This window comes from Danio aesculapii, chromosome 5 (assembly GCF_903798145.1).
Source record: "Danio aesculapii chromosome 5, fDanAes4.1, whole genome shotgun sequence".
Classification (NCBI taxonomy): domain Eukaryota; kingdom Metazoa; phylum Chordata; class Actinopteri; order Cypriniformes; family Danionidae; genus Danio; species Danio aesculapii.
The window spans coordinates 50,757,727-50,779,752 of NC_079439.1; the positions used below are offsets into that span (position 1 = coordinate 50,757,727).

The 22,026-nt window shown below is 33.6% G+C and overlaps 1 protein-coding gene across 5 annotated transcripts in view; it reads left to right on the plus strand.

Moving 5' to 3' along the window:
- mast4 (microtubule associated serine/threonine kinase family member 4) overlaps window positions 1-22,026 on the plus strand; it is a 205,034-nt gene that overhangs the window by 91,255 nt on the left and 91,753 nt on the right. For all 5 annotated transcript variants that reach the window (XM_056458429.1, XM_056458430.1, XM_056458433.1 and 2 more), the window contains exon 4: window positions 4,171-4,202. In XM_056458429.1, the coding sequence (XP_056314404.1) occupies window positions 4,171-4,202 (32 nt within the window). The remainder of the gene's footprint in view (window positions 1-4,170; window positions 4,203-22,026) is intronic.

Genomic DNA, 22,026 nt, shown 5'->3' on the forward strand with positions numbered 1-22,026 from the left:
ATGTTTAGAAATGTACTGTAGAAATCTTCTCTCATTTAACCAGAAATTGGGGAAAAAAAAATAAACAGGGGGCTAATAATTTTGACTTCAACTGTAATAAATTACAAGCTCCCGCACTCACTGGAAGCTGATGGCTTATTTTGCGGAGTAAACCAATCAGGATCCTCATCCAAATCCACATAATTGAGTCATTTTCTTAAAATAAACTTGAAGCCATTCTTTCCTCAATTTTATTAGCTTATTCTTTCTCAAATTAGGCCTAATAATTGCACGGGTTTGCTAAAAAAAATAAGTGAAATTTATCTCTTGATTTTATTAGCAAAATCTTCTCAATATTTTATAATAAATCCAGAATATCAAATTTTAAAAGAAAATATGCACATATTTTAATGACTACTTAAATTTTTAAATCACAATTACAAGCCTCCAGATTCATTTTTACAGTGGTACTGTACACATGCACAGTTTTATAAGCATTTATGGTAATTATCTCCTGATCTCCATTTACTTTGTCATGTGCGTGCATTCTGGTATGCGCAATATAAGTACTCACAATGTAGACATTAATGTCTCACGTGTGTGTTCTTGCTTGCTTGGTCTATATTCTGAGATATTTTATTTAATTTGCAGACATCAGGGAGCCGCTACAATATACTGGGACTCCGGAAACTTTCGGGAGAGTTGGGATGTCGGGCAGTGGCAACACTTTTTTCTGTTAAAGGGGACCTATAATGCAAAAAAGACTTTATAAGGGTTTTAAACACAGTTGTGTGGCAAGTAATGTGTGTGAATACATCCAGTCTCAAATGGTAAAATTAATTAATTATATTTTTTTGTAATCAGACTTGATAAACAGTCTGCATAAACACTTTGATGATATTCTCCCTTTGTACACGTCATCAGAGATGGGAAGCCCCACTCATTAGTGGCAATCTCTCACCAGACCAGAATGTGTGAATAAATCATGGATGTCCATTCGCATCTTTGCATTGACTTAACATGTAAATCACTCGCGCTTGATGCTTTATCTGCATCTGGTGTGAACCACAGGGTAAAAGGATTATACATATGGAGTTTTAGATGCACAAATGAACACTGTAGAAGACTGTAGTTCATAGACTGCCTTCTTCCGAGCAACTTTTTAGTTTTTCACATAGATAACTTCTGTTTTGAAGCTGCTGCTATGCTGATGCACAGGTGTTTGTAGCTCCGCCCTCTTTGAAAAGAGCACAATTTAATTTACATTTAAAGTGACAGTCACTAAAACAGCATAATTTGAATCAAAGCATTCAAGAGGCAGTTTCAAAGAGTATATAAAACATTAGCTGTGTGGTGAAACTTCACATACACTTATTTTATAAAGACCTTATTTTTATAAAGATTTTTTTTGTCATAAAGGGGCATCCTTTAGTTGGTATGATACAGAAACCAAACTCATAAATAATTCATAAAAAATGCTTTCAGTATCTATTAAAATCACAGTTACTATACGGGTTCCTGGAACTGTATTTTTCTGGTCATGTTTAACATCACGTTGTTTCACCTTATTTTCCCAGTATTGGGTTGCAGCTGGAAGGGCATCCTCTGTGTAAAACATATGCTGGATAAGTTGTCAGTTCATTCCGCTGTGGCGACCAGAGATTAATAAAGGGACTAAGCCGAAAAGAAAGTGAATGATTGAATGTTAACTTGTATTGGTTTTGGTTAGACTGTTTTTCAGTATATTTTTATTTATCTATCGATATCAAATGCGTCGCCAGTCGGTTTAAAAACTGTGGCTATTTATTTATATCTGCTCAATGATATATATATCTATTTTTTATATCAACTCAACAGCTGCCTGTTTTCTGTTCATTAGATGTCATGGAAATGCAGCTTTTAGTCACTGAACATCAAGGAATTTGACATGAGGTTTAAAATAGGAACCTTGAATGTAATACTGGAAAATCCAATTATAAGAGGTAATGTTGTTTATAAGAATTCATTTGTTGTTTGTTGTGACAGTAGACGTTGAGACAGTCTTTTATTTGATTTTGTTGATCTGTCTTTTCTTTTTCATATATACATGTGTAGGCATGTTGATTTGATCACACAGTAATGTTAATCCTACATAAAACATGTATCACAGCTCAGAGTACCATAATTCCTTAAGCTGTAATTTCTTGTGGAAAGATCTCAAGCTGAATCCGTTGATGCACTGTATCTGCTCAATGCCCTCTTGTGGTCTTTTGACATCATTACAGTGCTCATGGAGTAATGATATTTTGTAAATGCTCAAAAGCAATATTATAAATAGCAATATAATATTATACACATATACACACATATATATATTATCACTATGTATAATAGTATATGTGATAGACACATAGTAGTAAGAACAAACTATTATTTTGAATTCATTGATCATTGCACATCAAGTGGTCTGTCTGTCCTGTCTGCCTGTCTGCCTGTCTGCCTGTCTGTCTGTCTGTCTGTCTGTCTGTCTGTCTGTCTGTCTGCTTGCCTGCCTGTCTACACACACACATAAACAAAAAACAATATCCTCTTTTGAGCATAATGGGATTCATTCAATTAATGGGATTCATTGATTTACTTATTTATGCACACTAATATGAAAACAAATTATATGAAACCAAATATTTACACAAATGTCTATGTACAGTGAAGTGTTCAACACGTCAGCATTTTTCTCAGAAAACATATTCTAAAGGTGCTGTTGACTTTGTTTGACAGATGTAACAACCAAAAAGAAATCCACACATGAAAAGAAAACAAATTAAAGTTTTATGTAATAAAATTAAAGGACAGAGGAAAAAAAGTATTGAACATGAAGAAAAGGGAGCTGTAGAAAGGCAGTAAAAGCACAGACAGCAGCTGAAATCTCTCAGAAGTTATTTAGCAACCCTCTGCACTTCTTCATTGTAAATTTAATATTAGATGCTTCAGTCCATCATCTACATTAGCAGGATGATGAAGATGAAACCAGGGTGGACATTTCATCAAGACAATGATCCAAAACACAGCCATGAAACCTCCCCAAATGCTTTCAGAGAAATAAAATCAAGCTGTAGAATGGCACTGACCAATCAACTGACTTGAATCCAATTGAAAATACAAAATAAAGGTCAGTTTGGATAGACAAGACCCACAAAACCATCATATTTTACACTGTTGAAGTCTGTGAAAAAAAAACTCACACCTGCAATGTATGTGACTTCATTCTCCATATGAGAGGCATCTTTAAGCTTTAAGCCTCACCATTATTTATTTATTATTTATTTATTTATTTATTTATTTATTTATTTATTTATGTAATTGTTTGTTTGTTGTTTGTTTGTTTGTTTATTTCAGATCTAAATATAAATAACAATTTTCTTTAATGCAAGTGTATTCATTAAAATTAGCATTACGTTTAGTTGTGATTTCACTGAATTCAAAAAAGCTCTAATATAAAAATATGTTACAAAAGCATATAATTTGTAGTAAATACCTTCCTTTGAACTTTCAAATTGTCAAATTTATTTAATGGCTAAAGAACATATATATATATATATATATATATATATATAATATATATATATATATATATATATATATATATATATAGCTATATAGCTCTTTAGCTATTAAATAAATTTGACAATTCAAAAGTTCAAAGGAATGGTATTTAGTACAAATTATATGTTTTTGTATTATTAGCCCCACTGTTATTTTTTATTTTTTTCTAATTTCTCTTTAACGGAGAGATTTTTTTCAACAAAATCTGCACATTAGAATGAAAATAGCTGCTAAAATGTTATTTTTGTTGTCACGTACAGAAATGTGTGCTGTGTGAATGGTAGAGGTTAAATATTTATGTTGTCTTTGGGACTGAATGGATCTGGAGAGATGAAAAACTGGGTCAGCACTGACACCTCTGGGGTTACCATTGAAATCTAGGTCACCTGTTAGCAGGCACTGAAGATGAATGACTAAGCAAAGACTACTTGTAATTGGCTTTCAGTGTGAACAATTTGCATGACCAACTAGAATGACCACTTGATTGTTCAGCACAACTTTTTTAAGTCTTGCAGGAAGTTTTGAGACTGTATTGCAAAATGTATATTTAATCTGTTCAATTATGTAATTAAATTGTCTTTGTGTGTGTGCGTGTGTGCTTTATTACAGAAAGAGCTCAGTCTGCCCAGACGAGGAAGTCTGTGAGTAAACCTATTTAATTGTTTTAATTGAATACAGCCTAGTCCTGGTGTGTCCAATTCTGATCCAGGGTGTCCGAAGTGTTTCAGAATTTAGCTCCAACATTCTTGCCTAAAATATTTGAGTTAGAATGGCACCAATTAAAACATTCTTTGCTGATTTTTCTCGAAAGAAGAGACCTGCCGATACTGTTTTTGCCTATTCCCATTTTCCCAAGAACTACAATTGACAGCATATAGATGCAAACATATAATTTAATTAAATCTTTTTCAAAATAAAAATAATTTAAGAATTAGGAGTTAATTGTAAAGTACTGAACATTTTAAAGGTTTAGGTTATTTAAGTAAAGATTAGTTACCCTAAACTACAACAACACTCACAAAGACCAAAGATGGTAAGCTATGCCATGTTTGATATTTGTATGTATAGTTTTGTAATATTCTTTTATATATACTTATTTTTCTGATATTGTTCTGGTAAGTTGCTTGCTGACAACTTTTAACTGATATCTGTCTAAAAGATGTTTTACTCATGCAGCAAATGTCTTAAAAATGGTTATATGATTTTTCAATTTATTGATAGAATTTTTTTAAATGTCTTAAAGGTGCCATACATTAACAAATCTGGATATCCTAGTCATAGCTGAAAAATAAGAGTTCAGTACATGGTAATGGCCACATGTTGAGCCATTACACACGGGACTATTCACAGATTGATCTTTTATTTTTAAATTTGTCTAAGCTTTATTAAGCATACTATGTATGGGTCTTATTTTGAAAACGGAAATGCAGGGACACCATTAAAAAGGTTATCGGCTAAATCTGGCCACACCATGTCTGTACAGATTGTTTTTATTCATTGCCAAGTGACAAAGACAGATGGTGATAGACATGATATGTTCAATGGTTTGTTGTTGTGTTCTTCATGATGTTGAATCAAATGAATATGTTGGAAAATAAAGTGATGACATAAAACATTATTTACCTCAGCCTTCGGTTATATTTATTTATTTATTTATTTATTTTATTTATTTATTATTATTAATTTTATTTATTATTATTTATTTATTTATTATTATTTATTATATTATTGCTGTTGTATGATTTTGTAAGACAAAAAATGTGAAAAGTGCCAATGTAGCTAAATTTCTAAAAATAAGCTTTATGTAAATTACCTCCCCAATTACTTTCTATTTCGAGGTTCTATGTGCAAGTTGATGACTAAACAATTGTTACTCCCTCACAAAACAGAAGCTTGTTAAGGCATATCTTGCATTCACATAATATTTTTTTACTTTGTGTTCAGCATGCATACAATCATATGAATATAATCCTAGCCTTCTTGAAGGCTAGACATAAAACTCATCCTTTTGTTTTAGGTTCTTGCTTTATAATGTCATCAGCTACCGGTGAACGGTTGTTTTGTATAATAGATGTAATTCTAACATGTATTTTCACATTGACCACTGAATTGTCCATTCAGAAGCCACGACCAGGAAAATAGGAATCCTTTAGTCATGCCATGGCAAAACAGCTTTGGAACAGAAAATAATGTATTCTGGAAACAAAGGTCAATAGAAGGTTGATTGAATTGGTTAATTTATGATTTATAAATTATTGTTGGTGGGATCAGTTGTTGTTTTTAAAAAAAACATAGTGATATGCACAGAAACTGTTTATTCATTGAACAGAAGAAAAAATAAAAAAGAATATGGTTGAAATGGTTTCAATAAATGAGTAAACGGTGACCAATGACCATATTTACATTTTCAAAGGGTTTCATAATGTGATATGCTGCAAAACCTCTAAAGTTTATTCAATTCTGTTTATACAACTGGCATTTGTCCTTTGCTTTGATTAAGGAAACTTTTTCATTTGGACTTCATCCTTTGTTATGATACAAGGTTGAGGCTTGGTTAATAATACTTGTATTACTTACAGATCACACAAACAAATCTGTATGATAAACCGCAGCCATTGATTTGAATTTCAAACTGTTTTCTTTAAATGTAGCGCTGTTGTTGTTGTTGTTGTTGTGTGTGTTGTTGTTGTTGTATCAGTCAGCTTTTCTAGGAGAATACATCCTCTGATATTTCTCCTAAACTTTTATTTTGAAATTTTACAAGGAGCATAATACATCTACGAAACATATGACAAGACTATTGCAAGTAAGAACATAGTGCTGTAAAATTAATACAAATAGTATGAAATGACAGCAGCTTAAGGCTATTGATCATGACTTGTCGATTTAGTACAAAATCTTAAAAGTATAAATACCGACAGTCCTATTGGACTCAGATGCTGTAAAACATTTTACTACATCAGTCCACTAGCATGGTCCTCTTAAAAGAGTAAATGAAGACGAGTTAGTAAATTTGAGCACAGTGGGGTTGAGTGTGGGTTTGTATACTCATTACTGGAGTGCAGAATGGGATTGATGTGTGAACTTCAGAACGTCTGCTGTTCCCTCCAATAATGCACTATTTAAATATATAGGGGGGCGATTTCAGATGCAGCCTAAGAGTATTTCACAAAGCATTTAGTGCAAACCTTGAAGAGTTTTCGGCTTTATGAGAAGACTTGATATTTATTTTCCGATTTCGATTTTAAAAGATGGAGTTTGATGAACTGGATGAGCCTGTCTGACTGTCAGTGAATGGCACATGAAAACGTCCCTTACCTCAAAACTCTGTGCATTATAAAAAACTGAAAACCCAATGTACAGTCGGAAGTGTAGCATGCATTCAAAACGTGTTTTTGCACAGCAACGCTACTTTGAATAAGTCCAATTTATTATACTTTAAACAGCTATTGCGTTTTACGAAAGACAGAGTTAAGATGCCATTCTTTTATCCCATGTGGATGCTATGAGGATAAACAAGAGACCTTATATAGTGAGAATGAATGAATGAGTGACAGCTTCTAAAATTATCTGAGAGACATCCCCTTTTTGCCCAGTAGGCCTACCTTGTGTTTAATTGCTAATTTAAGCTATTTTTAAAAAGATAATATAAAGTATTAAACTATACATTATTTGTATTACTTCATATTACCTATACATCTGATAAGCTTTTTATATTAATAGACAATGCACAGATATTGATGTTTTACAATGTTTTTACACTACATTATTTGAATATTAGAGGCTTAGTTTACAATGTTTGCAATGTTTACATTCCTCTACTTACAATAAATATAAAGTATCAGAAATGACAACAGATTGTTAAGATTTAATTAACATCAGTTTTAATGTTTGATTAATGCACTTACTTGACAGATTTCATTCATTCATTTTCCTTCTGCTTTGTCCCTGGTTTATCAGGGGTTACCACAATGGAATGAACCGCCACTTACTTGACAGATTAATATGATTTAAATTTTTGGTGCTTTCTGTTTGGTAAAATAACTTATAATTGCACCTTTAGTGATTTTCAACTAGTTACACTGTCTTGTCTCAATAGGTGGATTTAGAGGTTTTTGCAAAAAAAAAGCACTGGTGGATTTAGCTGGATTTGACAATAGAAAATCTAACCTGTTAAAAACCAAAGAAATGTCTCAAGTTACATTTTTTAAAGGCATTTATTTACTAGCTAAAACCTTATCATTACCAATAAAATAATACTTCTGAACCTAATCAGAGGAGCCTGATAGCAAATGCTCATTTACAAAAAAAGAGGTCTGAGGGTTTTGCATCTGAACTCTTCACTTTCAGAGACATTCATGAATCTGTGGTTTACTGTCTGTATATCCATCTAATATTGTGAGGATAACTTTGTGATGATGAGCATTTATCAATATGACTCTATAAAACTCTGGATTATTAAAAATATGCAATATTCCCTGGATAAAAGCTTCAACTCGTGATGTTGACAAATATGTAGGTATCCTTATATTCTCATTTTTTCTTTTTTTCTAATGGCACTGAAAATCTTAAAATATTTTTTGGTGAAAAAGACATGTTCAAAACAATAACTTTTCTTTTTTTGTGGAAACTCACAAATACAACAAAACCTTGCTTTTATGGGATAGAAAACTTTCACTCTGTCATCTCAGTCTGCCGATCTTTATAGAAATGCATCACCATAATAATAAATATATCTCAGAACAAAGTCTACAGTAAATGTGTGTCCAACTGATTTCCTATATGTTTATCTACAGATCAAGTACTAATGTACAGATCCTTAAGCATATTCATACGTTGTTGTAAACTCTTAAAGACATTCGATAAATGAATGATGCACTGTTGGACCTACTGATTAAGGCACGAGACAAAATGAAAGATGATTGTTTGGTTAAGCTGTCAGTCACATAACATAGTGGGTGGTCCTTGACCATTCAAAGCAGCCAAAGTTCCCAGACCTTCAGCCGTCAGCACTTAAGACTAAATCACAAAATGTCCTAAAATTGATGTTGCCGGCAGTCTTCCTCAGGAGGTAAACATTTTGGAAACATTTGACAAGCTTGACCTTGCAAATAGGGATCCCTTCAATTGCAGGGCAAGGATAATATAATTTTGAAACATGTCACTTCCTCTTGTCCTTTGTTAAGGCATGTAAAGGGACACTTGTTAGTACTGTATGTGTGCTCTGGGCATTGCCTCAGCTGATGGTGGAAAAGAAAAAAAGACAGTTGCCCTAAGGACAAGAATCGATGTTCTGCTGTATGATTTCCTATTGGACACAGTGTTTTCATTTGTCAGTCAAATACATGTCAAATTTACTATTCTGCGCTCTGCCTCAGGCTGCAATCTCAGACATTTGAAATAGTTGTGCATGCGTGGGGACATTTTTTATGGTCTCTTTAGTCCTAAGGATCGTCCTGAAGTCTGTGAGTTAATGCTGAAATTGTCACTGCAGCAGAGCAAGTGAGCGCATTACTTGACTAAATTTAGACAGGTGGATGTCAGGGAGAAGGTTGAGTCAATTAGCTGCTTTATGTCAATTACATGAAGCTAGTTGCTGCACGCAGGGCAATTGTTCGGGAGACCCACTAAACACACAGCGTCACTTCTAATTGTGTTTGCAAGAGCTTTCGCTTGAGTGTAATTATGTTGAAGTGAAAGTCTGAAGGCTTGTTCACACTGACTGTGAATATTCACAACAAAGACTTTGAAATGAAACAAAGAATTCATTAGTGATTTCCCCATTCACACATGGGATGAACATTTGCCAGACAACAGAGCAAGGCATTTTCCACCTTGATTGTTCCTCTCTTTATTCATGCACCCATTTTTTCAGTTCGTTTATTTGCTCAATTTTTATTTATTAATTAGTTTTTTATTCATTCGTTCTTTTTTATTTATGCATTCAATCATCTTTCTTTCTTTCTTTTCTTTCTTTCTTTCTTTCTTTTTTTCTTTCTTTCTTTCTTTCTTTCTTTCTTTCTTTCTTTCTTTCTTTCTCTCTTTTTCTCTCTCTTCATTCTCTCTCTCTCTCTCTCTCTCTCTCTCTCTCTCTCTCTTTCTTTCTTTCTTCTTATTCATTAATTTAAACTATTTATACATTTATTAATACATTTTTTGTGCTTTTTTTTCATCATTGATTTTTTTTTTTAATCAGTGATCATTGATATACAATATATACAATCCCTGGCAAAAGTCTTATCGCTTATCTATTTTGTAAAAACACCTGCTGTTCACCTGACTTTTAATTAATCAATTGGTGTTGGAAATAGCTCATATGAAAAGCTAAAACCCTCCCAAATGAGGTTTGATTTACTGAAATTAATTAGTTTCACTAAAAAATGATTTATCATTTAGTCAAGACAGAAAGGTCCAATTTTGGCATGACCAAAGTCACCTATACAGAAATTGAACAAATTTACTGCGAATAAAAGCAGTGGTGCTGTGAGATCCAAGTTTAATATCTTGCTTCCATGAGCTTGAAGGACTGCATCCATTTGGTTTGGCAAGGATTCATACAATTTATTGATCATTTGGAATAGCAAAGAAAGCAGTCTTGCATACCTCCCAAAGTTCAACAATATTCTTTGGTTTAGTCTTCTATGCTTCCTCTTTCATCCTACCTCACATGTGCTCAATGATGTTCATGTCTGGTGACTGGGCTGGCCAATCCTGGCGCATCTTGATCTTCTTCACCTTTGATGTGGAGATGGAAGTAAGCTATGGAGAACCATCCTGCTGCAGAATTTGACCTCTTTCATGGTTGGAAATATAAGAGGTAGCTAAGATTTCTTGGTATTTTAGACTATTAATGTTGCCATCCACTCTGCAGATCTCTCGCACACGCCATATTGGATGTAATCCCAGACCATGATTTTTCCACCACAAAACTTGACTGTTTTCTGAGTGAATCTCCAATCCATGCGGGGTCCAGTAGGTCTCCTGCAATATTTGCGATGACTGGTGTAATTTAACAGACGATTCATCTGAAAAATCCACCTTCTGCCACTTTTCCAGCATCCATATTTTTAGCAGGCTGTGGTCCTTGGCCATGCTTTTTTTCAATAATTTTTGTTTAGTGCTGGCTACTGTGCACTGATTTGACCATGGAGTATTACGATTGACACAGGGACTTCAGGTGACCAGGTATTGTGGAGCTCTACTGCAGTGGAAAATGGGCTGGCCTTGGATTTTCGAACCAACAAACGGTCCTCTCAAGCAGTTGTCTTGCGGTGTCTGCCTGACCTGGGCTTGTCAAAAACATCTCCAGTCTCTTCATTTTTTTATTTTTTTGTCCTCTATTTGACCCTGAGACGCATTAAAGGTGTCTGCCACATCAGCTGTGGATCTGGTCTTCAGCCTCTTGATAATCAACACTATAGTCTTAGGGTGAATCTTAGGCATGTTTCCAGAGATCTAGTTGCAGTTGATGTGAAGGTCTAGTGTATTGGGATTATTTTTATACATGCCTAATTGATCCGTTATTAGTCACAGGTGAAGCTCATATGACAAGGCGACAACACTTATGGCTGTTTCTCAATTCCAAGAATGCAGAGAACGGACTTGCGTTCTTGTGAAGACCGGTCTTACCCGGTGTCCTCAGAAGAACAAACTCGGGAGACCACGAGAACACAGAATGCGTCCTGTGAGAAATGAGATGCATGAACTTCACTCGTTTTTAATGGGGAATTATTTAAACATTACAGCATTCATACAATGATTTATTGTTTTTTCCCCTTTTTATTATATACTATGCATAAAAAACTTTACAAATATACGTTGCACAATATAATAAAACAGATTTTAATATGAATCACAGCAAATAAACACCCTTAATGGGTTTTATTTCTTTATTAAGATTTTCATGGTAATGTTATATTCACCGTTTCATTTAGAGAAACTCCTGAGGTAAGTAAGGTATATCTCTGACTTTAATAATAAACCTATATAAAATGCTGCGCCTTTCCCACTTCCAGTCGCAATGACTTCTGGGACTTCTAGAGCGAGTTGTGGTGCTCAAGTCTGCATCCATGCATCCTCGATATCAAGAACACATGTGGGAAGTTTCACGCGTCCCTCCGTTCTTGCGATCTTGATTATTGGGACTGAACTTTGGCAATTGATGATGACGTTACACGAGAACACAAGGACGCAAGTTCACTGAGAACGGCTATTGAGAACAGCCTTATGTCTTTGCAAAATTTGACTTAAAGGGCTTTACCAAGCTGGGAATATTAGAATACTTTTTGACAGGTTTCGTTTTGCACTGAAACATTACAGTATTACAAAAGCTGTTGGGATTGAAATATAATTCAACAACATTCAGGTATTTCAATTTGTACACAAGTGACGAGACTTTTGTCAGGGACTGTATGCATGTATGCATGCATGTATGTATGTATGTATGTAAATGTGTGTGTGTGTGTGTGTGTGTGTGTGTGTGTGTGTGGTGTGTGTAATATATAATTATATATATATATATAATATATATATATATATATATATATATATATAATATATATATATATATATATATAATATATATATATATATATATATATATATATAGGTTAGGAAGATTCTAAGGGCCCGTACATTTAGCGGGGCTCCCCAGAGACATTATCAAGGGCCCGTGCCAATCCCCCCCCCCCCCCCCCATCCTAAACCTTACTCCTATATATATATATATATATATATATATATATATATATATATATATATATATATATATATATATATATATATATATATATATATATATATATATATATATATATATATATATATATATATATATATATATAGGCTTATTAAAAAGAAGAACACTGTTCATGTCTTAAAAAAACTTTCTACTGTACTGACCAGATTTTCCCTACCCCTAATATTCCTGCCTATGGCATTACATTCAGTAAACATTGTTTAGCAAATAAACCACGGGTCATCCAGGCTATATTTTCTAGTATTGACTTGTTCCACCATGATATTGTTGTCAGTTGAACACATTAAAATGGGTAGTAGATATAGTGGCAGGTAATTAGAATTAATAGACAGTAGTGGTGCTGTATTAGCTTTGTAATTACAGTTGCAGTGAATGCGTGTGCTGAGAACTCTCATGGGGTTGCCTCTCTATCTGAATTTGTTTAGTTCCATTGAGCATCTCTTCACATATATGTCTGGTCTAATACAAAGAGGTGGGGTTTTGTTTTTTTAATGAGATATGCACATGTAATTGCTTTTTTTTTTGCATGGAAGTAATTATTTGCCATTCTTGAGGCATGCAGACTGGTTGTTATTGGATAATAGTCTTTGTATAAGGTCTTGGGCAGTCAAAAGATATTTATGGAAAATAGTAAATCCTGTTGTCATATACTGAATGCATGCTGAATGTTTGCTTTTTAATAACTTGCTTTCAAATTAGATTTATCGGTATAGTGAGTTATCTTAGACACGTTCACAAAGGCTGACAAATATGAGAGGTGTGTGATTGATATTGTCTAATGAAAGATGCTTGTACCTATATGGACACATTAGTCAATTCTCATTTTCCACATGATTAATGTGCATAATTCACATATGAATTCACAAGTGGAGTTCTGTGATAAACAACAAGGCTATTTTTCTTTCTCAATTGATTTGATAAATAATATGGTACAGGTTATGATATGACATTATATATAAAATGCAGGACTCGAAATTGCAGCCGTTTTGGTCACATATGCGCCCGAAATTTTATCTATGCGACCTCAAAATATATTTGGGAGCATTGGTGTGGAGTGCATAAAATTGTTGCCGTGCGACCAGTTTTCACAGCAATACGTTCATCACATGCACGGATTTAGGCGACATTCATGCATTATGCATCTTTTCACCTAAAAACACCAAACGCAGCGCTCAGGAATGGTTTAAACAGTTGACATGCCAACTTGTTGCAGTAAACAAAGCCCACAGTGCCTGCTCCGCCTTTAAGCTCTTCTTATTGGCCCACTGCACTAGAACAAAACGCGAATGGATTGGATTGGTTAATATCAGCTGTCAATCACTCAGTTCCAATGACAGGGAGCTACAGCCGCGAAAATGGAAAGATTTGGATACGAGAGAATGAAAACGACATGGACAGATTTAGTTTTAGAAACCACCTAAAGTTACAAATAATGGCACATCTGGTTGGTGATCATGTAATGATTGTCAATCCAGCATTTACAATTTTCAAAGAGTTGATAAAAGACTTCCAGTGGTTAAAGTCCGCTATGAAAATGACCAAAGCATTCACCGTAAAGCTGGTGGGATGGAGTTTTCAGGTAACGGTGTTTGCCACTGAATCTACACATTTAAGCACGAGATCTTAAATTAATCTATTTCTCTGTATTTAATCTATTTAATCCTTCATTTAATGCGACTGACACCGCGTTCACGATCGCTAAAGAGCATGCATTCACCAAGATGAAACTAATATGCAGCTCGAAAAGACTGTTAATGCTATTAAGATGACATATGTAGTAACTGTGCTCATAATATTTGTTGGGTGCAACTTTTTAAAGTTAGGAGCACCGGTGCTCCCAAGAAAAAAGGTTAATTACGAGCCCTGATATGTGATATATAATATGATAAATTATATGATATAATATGAATATTTACTTTACAGTTTTCCATTGGTGACATTGATTGAAAACTTATTTTAAGTAACACAAGAAATGGTAAAGAATCGTGTTAACAGTTTTGGTTGCCAATGGCTTTTCTTTGAAGCATTTTTTAAAATCATCTTTATATTTTTCTGATGCTGATTTATGTCTTTTATGATGCTTTTTCTCCTTTAACACTACAATTTTTACATTTTCAGTTAAGAGTAATTTCTGTACTATAATTGTACATTGTGTCTGACAAATTGTGATTGTTTCATTAAAAGATTAAACATTTTAATCTCTTGACAACCCTAATTATAATACATTGTATACTTTGTCGTATTAAACTCATATTCAATAGAATGTCCTCACACTGCCTTAAACTAAAGCTCTAATACTGCAATAGCAGCATGTTTGTTTTGATATATGGTGTAGTTTTGAGTTCTTTCTGTATTCATAGCAACATCAAATGCCCACCAGTCCAGCACAGTGTGTGTTCAGCTCTTCTGGAAGTTATCAGCACATCTAAGTTAAATTTGTATGCACTGCATGCCATATGCTGCCTATCTGTTCAGTTGACACAGTGTTAATCTAGCAGTGGGAGCTCGACTCTTGGCCAGTAAATACACACTTCTTCACACGCTTCTTAGGCTGCCGAAAAATCATAAAACGGAGGAAAAATGGAGATTTAGCCTTACATTAGCCTAGTCTAGCCTTGGATTGCTTGACGGTAAGTGAAGCTGGAATTTTTAGAGACTTGGGAAAAAATATATAATAAAGAAAATCTAAGAAATTGATTGATTGACAAAAATAGAGATGAACTTTAGAAATGTTGAAATTGGATAGTGAGACTGGGATGCTTTGAGCTCAAAGTCAGAAAAAAATTACAACAATTAATTGATTTAAGCTAATATTTGTTATATATTACATGATGATATGTTTTGTTGACATTTTCTAAATGGCATCAGTTTCATCAATTTCTTCTTCGTTGTCTTCTACATCATCTTATTCATCAACTTCCTTGTCTTTGTCATTTTCGTCTTTGTCGTCTTTTTCTTATTAATGATAACAAAAATGATAATGTTGTTGTTTTTAGAGAAACATGCAGGAAGGGAATATTAATCTTTGGACGTATAATTAAAACCAGAAATGGCAAAAGTACACACATAATTTACTCAAGTAGAAGTACAGATACTCATGTTTAAAACAACTCTGGTAAAAGTTGAAGTACTGACTACACTTTTTAGTCAAGTAAAAGTTAAGAAGTACGGCCAGATGTAAGTACTTAAGTAAAAAGTATTCATTACTATACCTTTTTTGATTCACGGTAACTACACCAGACATCATGTATACAGTGCATCAATACAAAATAACTTCCATTTCAATTATTTATATATATTTTTTTTGTAAAAATGTTTTTTGCCAATTTTTAGCAGCAAAGTAGCCAAGCAACATCGTTCTACAATATTGTCCAATAGCACTGCTCAAAAAGTTGCCCTTTTAATCATTCCCTGGACACAAAACTTAGCTGTTAAGAACAACAGCTGCCATTTTATTATTTGTATATTCTAAAACATATTCTGTATTCATAAGTAATAAATGTCTTAGATTTAACACTTCATTTGTCCAAAACATATTTGACTTTTTTCTTTTGATAAAAATGAAACAATGTACACTACAAATTTTTTTGCATTATGCTAAATCTGCTTCTTTTCTTCATACAACTATTGCAGCTCATGTGATTGTTTGTTTGTTTTCAGAGTATTGTGTATATTTTATTAAACAAAGTTATTATTGCGGTTAATACATTTTTGCAACCTCTTTTTTTTTTCACATGATAAATTTCTGATCCTTTGCGTTATATATTTATTCATAAATGACCCAGTATAAATAGTTTTTATGTTCTAAAATATTTATCTAACAACAATCTATCTAACAAATTTAAATGAAGACTACAGTGTATATAATATACATGTTGAAACTATAATAGTATAAATTCTGTACTAGGAAATATGAACCGTTGGAAACAAAGGAAATAAACCTCATTGCATAATGTATTCATAGGTTTTGAATTGCTTTAGTACTAACTGTACAAACGTTGACAAAAAAATGTACATGATTGATAGTTTTTTCCCCCCCGCGGTAGTAGATTGAGAGATCAGAGAAGTACAGTACAACATGGTCGGGAAGTGGACAAATTACTTTAAACCCCATTTAAATGCCAGATTTTAACAGAAATGTGTCTCTTGTTTCACCTGTGATCTGATTGACAAAAATGCATCTTGTTTCCCCGGTATACAGATGACAATAATCGCGGACTCCCTCTGTCTCATCCAAATTAGCCTTTCCCGTAGTACGCTTAATAAACAAGCCTACTTATGGTGTGTATTGAGTACTTATGGAGTTCAATAAGGAGTTCAAATTGTGCAATGACAAGAAATGATATAGATCTCGCCACAAAACAATTAAAATGAAAGTAACGAGTCCGATTTAAAAATGTAAGGAGTAAAAAGTACAGATAATTGTGTAAAAATGTAAGGAGTAAAAGTAAAAAGTTGTCAGAAATATACAGCCAGAATACAGTCAGAATTATTAGCCCCCCTGAATTATTAGCCCCACTGTTGATTTATTGTCCCAAATTTCTGTTTAACGTAGAGAAGATTTTTTTTCAACACATTTCTAATCATAATAGTTTTAATAACTCATTTCTGATAACTGATTTATTTATTTTTTTGCCATGATGACAGTAAATAATATTTGACTAGATATTTTTCAAGACACTTCTATACAGCTTAAAGTGACATTTAAAGGCATAAGTAGGTTAATAAGGTTAACTAGGCAGCTTAGGGTAATTAAGCAAGTTATTGTATAATGATGGGTTGTTCTGTAGTCTATCTGGAAAAAATATAGCTTAAAGGGGCTAATAATTTTGACCTTAAAATGTTTTTTTAAAAATTAAAAACTGCTTTTATTCTAGCCAAAATAAAACAAATAAGACTTTCTCCAGAAGAAAAAATATTATCAGACATACTGTGAAAATTTCCTTGCTTAAATATCATTTGGGAAATATTTAAAAAATAAAAAAAAAATTAAAAGAGGGGGCTAATATTTCTGACTTCAACTGCATGTAGTGGAGTAAAGTACTGATACCAGAAAAATCTACATAAGTACAGTAACTAAGTATTTATACTTTGTTACTTCCCATCTCTGTAATTATCGGAAAAGAGAAATAATAATGACAAATCTACATAGCAAATAAAGTCAGAGTCGATGTAGCAGTTAACAATGCCTCTTTACTTTATATAAATCACTGAGTAGAAGAATGTAAACTGTTAAAATATTTTAGTAAATCATAAGAGGAGTGAAAGCAGAGTACTGTGTATCTGTGTGTGCTTGTGTGACAGCTGAGATGACGATCTCTATAAACACAGGCCACTAACACCTTGAAAAGACACAAGCTTTCAGCGTATACAGTAGTTGTTGCCTTTACTCTCTGTTTTACTGCATTTTCTCCAGTCTTTAGATATACCATATTACAGACTTTCTCAGAGTGAAAAAAAATTGAGTGCTCAGAGAAAAGGACAATTCTGCAGGGCAACAGATATGATGGTGTGAAGGGAAGCTAGGCACGTTCCCTCATACAGCCTGTCATATCAGCTGACCTTTGCAGATGATGAAAAACACTGGTCTGTGGCCCTGAGAGATCCCTCAGTGCCATGACCACATTATTAGCTGGATTGACCTCCATAGCTCTTCACAACCCTTAATCCCGGCCCACTGACCCCAGACCTGTCTGACCAATACAAACTCTGCAATGAATGCTATGTTCTTCATTTTTACTGAGCAACATATTTAAGGGTTTGCTTACCTTTGTGCTTTTCTTTAACTTGGTCGTTTTAGAAATGGTCTACATCCCGATCAGTTTTTTAAAATCTGAGTCCATTGTATCAAAATAGTTAACACGTGCACTAAAATCAGTACTGTAAATGTAACACAGGCTCATTGTCAATATGTGCTTCAGCCCACATTTTTGTGATACTGCAACTGTATTTCAACATACGTTTCACTTAGTTTCCAGGGACAATTAATGCTAGTTTGACACAAAATAATTTTGTTCCCACTAATGATATTCACAGAGACATTTATCGATGAATAAAGGTTGTTTTTTTTGCACACCAAATAAATACCAAAAAACACCTTATCAAAATCCAGAATTTGTAACCGAATACATTTGTCTCACTTTTCTGGTGCGGTCAGTTTGCTCAGTAGCTTACTTTGTACGGTGTTGTTCATGTGTTGCAGAGTCCCTGGGGTTGAGCACAGGTCATCAAGAGAGATATAAGCAATGTGTAATTGGGGTACAACTACAGGGTTACTGTATGTATGTATGTACTTTTCTCTTACATATGCTTTTAAAAACACTAATGGTTGGATTTAGGTCAGTGGTTCACTTGGTGATCTGTACATCAACCTTTTACAATAGTCTTGTGGACACATAAAGGAGAAGGACATGTTTCTGATTCATAACAAACTGTTCTCTAAGTAACGTAATTCAGATTTGAAAAATGTATGGTGTGCCCTCTAGTACATTGGCTGAGAGACCTTAACATGTTGCAATTTAAGAAAATGTGCAATTACAAAAAATGGCAGCAAACTGATCTTCATTTGTTTGACAGTACACGTGCTGCAACAGCATCCTACAACACGACATGTTTGCTATTCCAACCGGTCTCTTTTTGCAACCGGTTAACCATGTGACATAGGTTCGTAATTCATCTACAGTCACGGCACAGCATTGTCCGTCACCTTTTTGGTTCCCCCTTGGAACATTTGTGTTGTGTTCTGTTTTTTTTTAAGTGTTGCGAGTAAATGCAGCGCGTTTTGTTATGCGTTGTTAGGATTTGCAGCATGTGTTCCCTCAAACAGATAAAGACCTTTTCTTAATATGCTGGCAATTTTGTAATTGCATGTGTTTTGTTAAACTGCAGCACGTTAAGTTCTCTCGGCCACCGTACTCTGGTGGATTAAACTGACTAATGAAACGTAGCACAACATATTTAACATTGAGAAAAAATTTTGGCTTAGACATTTATTTTCAATGATATGATTATTCACATGTATTTGAATAAATGCAAATATATGTAAGTTAGTTAAAGAGATAAGCATTGTTATGCCGTTGTTTCCAAAAAAATTATAGCAGCTAAGGGATGCTACATATAACCTCCTTAGTTTTATAAATTTACTGTTAACCACTGCTTCACATGGTTTATTGCGATTAAAAAAATAATATTTTATATACAGTTGAAGTCAGAATTATTAGCCCTCCTTTGATTTTTAAGTATTTCACAAATGATGTTTAACAGGGTTAGGAAATTTTCACATTTTTCTTCTGGAGAAAGTCTTACTTGTTTTGTTTTGGCTAGAATAAAAGCATTTTTTTTTTTTTAATGCTACTTTAAGGTCAAAATTATTAGCCCCTTTAAGCTATATTTTTTCAATTAGCCTACAGAACAAACCATCATAATACAATAACTTGCCTAATTACCCTAACTTACCCAATTAACCTAGTTAAGCCTTTAAATGTCACTTTAAGCTGTATAGAAGTGTCTTGAAAAATATCTAGTCAAATATTATTTACTGTCGTCATGGCAAAGATAAAATAAATCAGTTATTAGAAATAAGTTATTAAAACTATTATGTTTAGAAATGTGTTGGAAAAATCTTCTCTCCATTAAACAGAAATTGGGGGAAAAAATAAACAGGGGGGCTGATAATTCAGGGGGCTAATAATTCTGACTTCAACTGTACAATTTGTTAACTGGGTGTATTTTGATAGCTACTATCTGCACCACATGCAGCATGACAGCAGACAGCAGTTGCACACTGAATTCACAAGGTAATAATGTTTAATTAGTCTTAATACTTTGTATGTGAATAACTTTAAATGGTTAATTTTAATCCATTTTAAATAAAGTGTTGCTAAAACGCTTGAGTACAACTCAAGTACAACATTATAAACTAGCAGTTTTTTTTCTTCAGCATCATTTAGCAAAATGGTTGACAAGCAACAATATTTGGTACAATAAAATATAATGAGGTACTGTAACAGCTTTGTGTCTAAAAAAAGTATTTTGCGTGAGATATGCAAGTAAAAAATGCTGGGTTCCACAAAATTGATTTGTGTTATGACAACATAAAGAAATTAAGTTAACCTAATAATTTTTACAAATTTAAGTGAATTAAACAAGTTGTCCCCCCCAAAAAAACTTAATAATTGTGCTGTTTCAACTTTTTTAAATAAGTGCTTTGAACAAGCAGCAAGTCCTTTTTGGGTGTATGAAAGGCTGTGTTGTATTGTGAATAAGTAACAACGAAGGACTTATTTGTTCTACCTGCAACTCCTTATTAAAAAAGCCTTTTTTCAGTGATACTATAAAATTAACAATTTAGGCTCCATTAAAAATAAACAAAGGAATACTTTCCTTACAGGAAAAAAGCACATGTGCATGTTCTGTCACATTTAAATCACATAACACGTGATGCACAATGAAAAGTCAGTTTTGGAACATTTAAATGCATATTTTCATTAAGTGCAATTATTCTACATGATCTGGAATGCATGCAAAGGCAATTATAAACTGGATACATGGAAATAAACAAATGCTCTTAAAATAAAATATTCAGTCTACGTTATATATTATTGTGTCTTAAACTCTACAGGACATGTAAATATAGCAACATTCAGGGATGCACATGTTTTGGGTTTGCAATGAGGCTTAGGTCAGTAATTTTTTTTTGACTGGTGATTTATATTGTCCAGCATATCATTTGTGGTGGTTTCATTTAAAGCAACAAAAATATACAAATTAAAAGATGTTTGATGTTAAATGGGCAGGATGTCAGTTTCTGTCTGCCTATCTTGACACTTGAAAATTTACCAGGAAAAATAAAATTTGTCATTTACAAAAGAAAGAAACATCCTAGATGAATGAAAAAGTAATTGCCCAAAACTGCAATATGACGTGAGATGCTTGATTTACTTTATTGTTTCTCTCTTTTGTTATTTAATAGCTTATTTAGTCAGTGATAAATAACATCAACAACGTCACAGATTTCATCAGCGTCGTTTCTAGGCGTAGGTAATAAACAGTAATAAAAAAGGCAATAATTCAGCTAAAATTGTACGTGTAACTGTAAATTCCTCCAGTTCAACACAGAGTGGGGATCAAACCAATTCTGTATGGAAAACAGGCACTCTAGCAAGGGCCCTAACAAACACTTCAGTGTTCGAGTCTATTTCTGACATTTCGATGCTTGACAGATAGTAAAGAAACATTGCCAATTTATCAATATTTCTGCTTTGGGTTCCAAAGACTCTAGAAACATGTCTTTGAATACATCATATGTAAAAGAACTGATTGAGCGTTGTGGAAAATATCTTATATTTTATGTTTGACATGAGAAAGCTCTATAGGCAATCTTATGGCTATATGTGTGTGTGTGTGTGTGTGTGTGTGCGTGCGTGCGTGCGTGCGTGCGTGCGTGCGTGCGTGCGTGCGTGCGTGCATGCGTTACAAGGATTGATTCCTTGTAATTCAAAATGCTTAATCATACTTTATGGGGTCTTTTGACACAAAATTTGCCACAAGTTTCCTGTGAGGGTAAGTTTAGGGATAGGGCCATATAACGTGTCTTTTACAGTATACAATACATCAGGGATTCTCAACCAGTGGGCGGGCCTCAGTGATCCTGCACGTGGGCCGTGAGATTGTTAAAATTAACTTGCAATATTAAACTATCGTTTTTG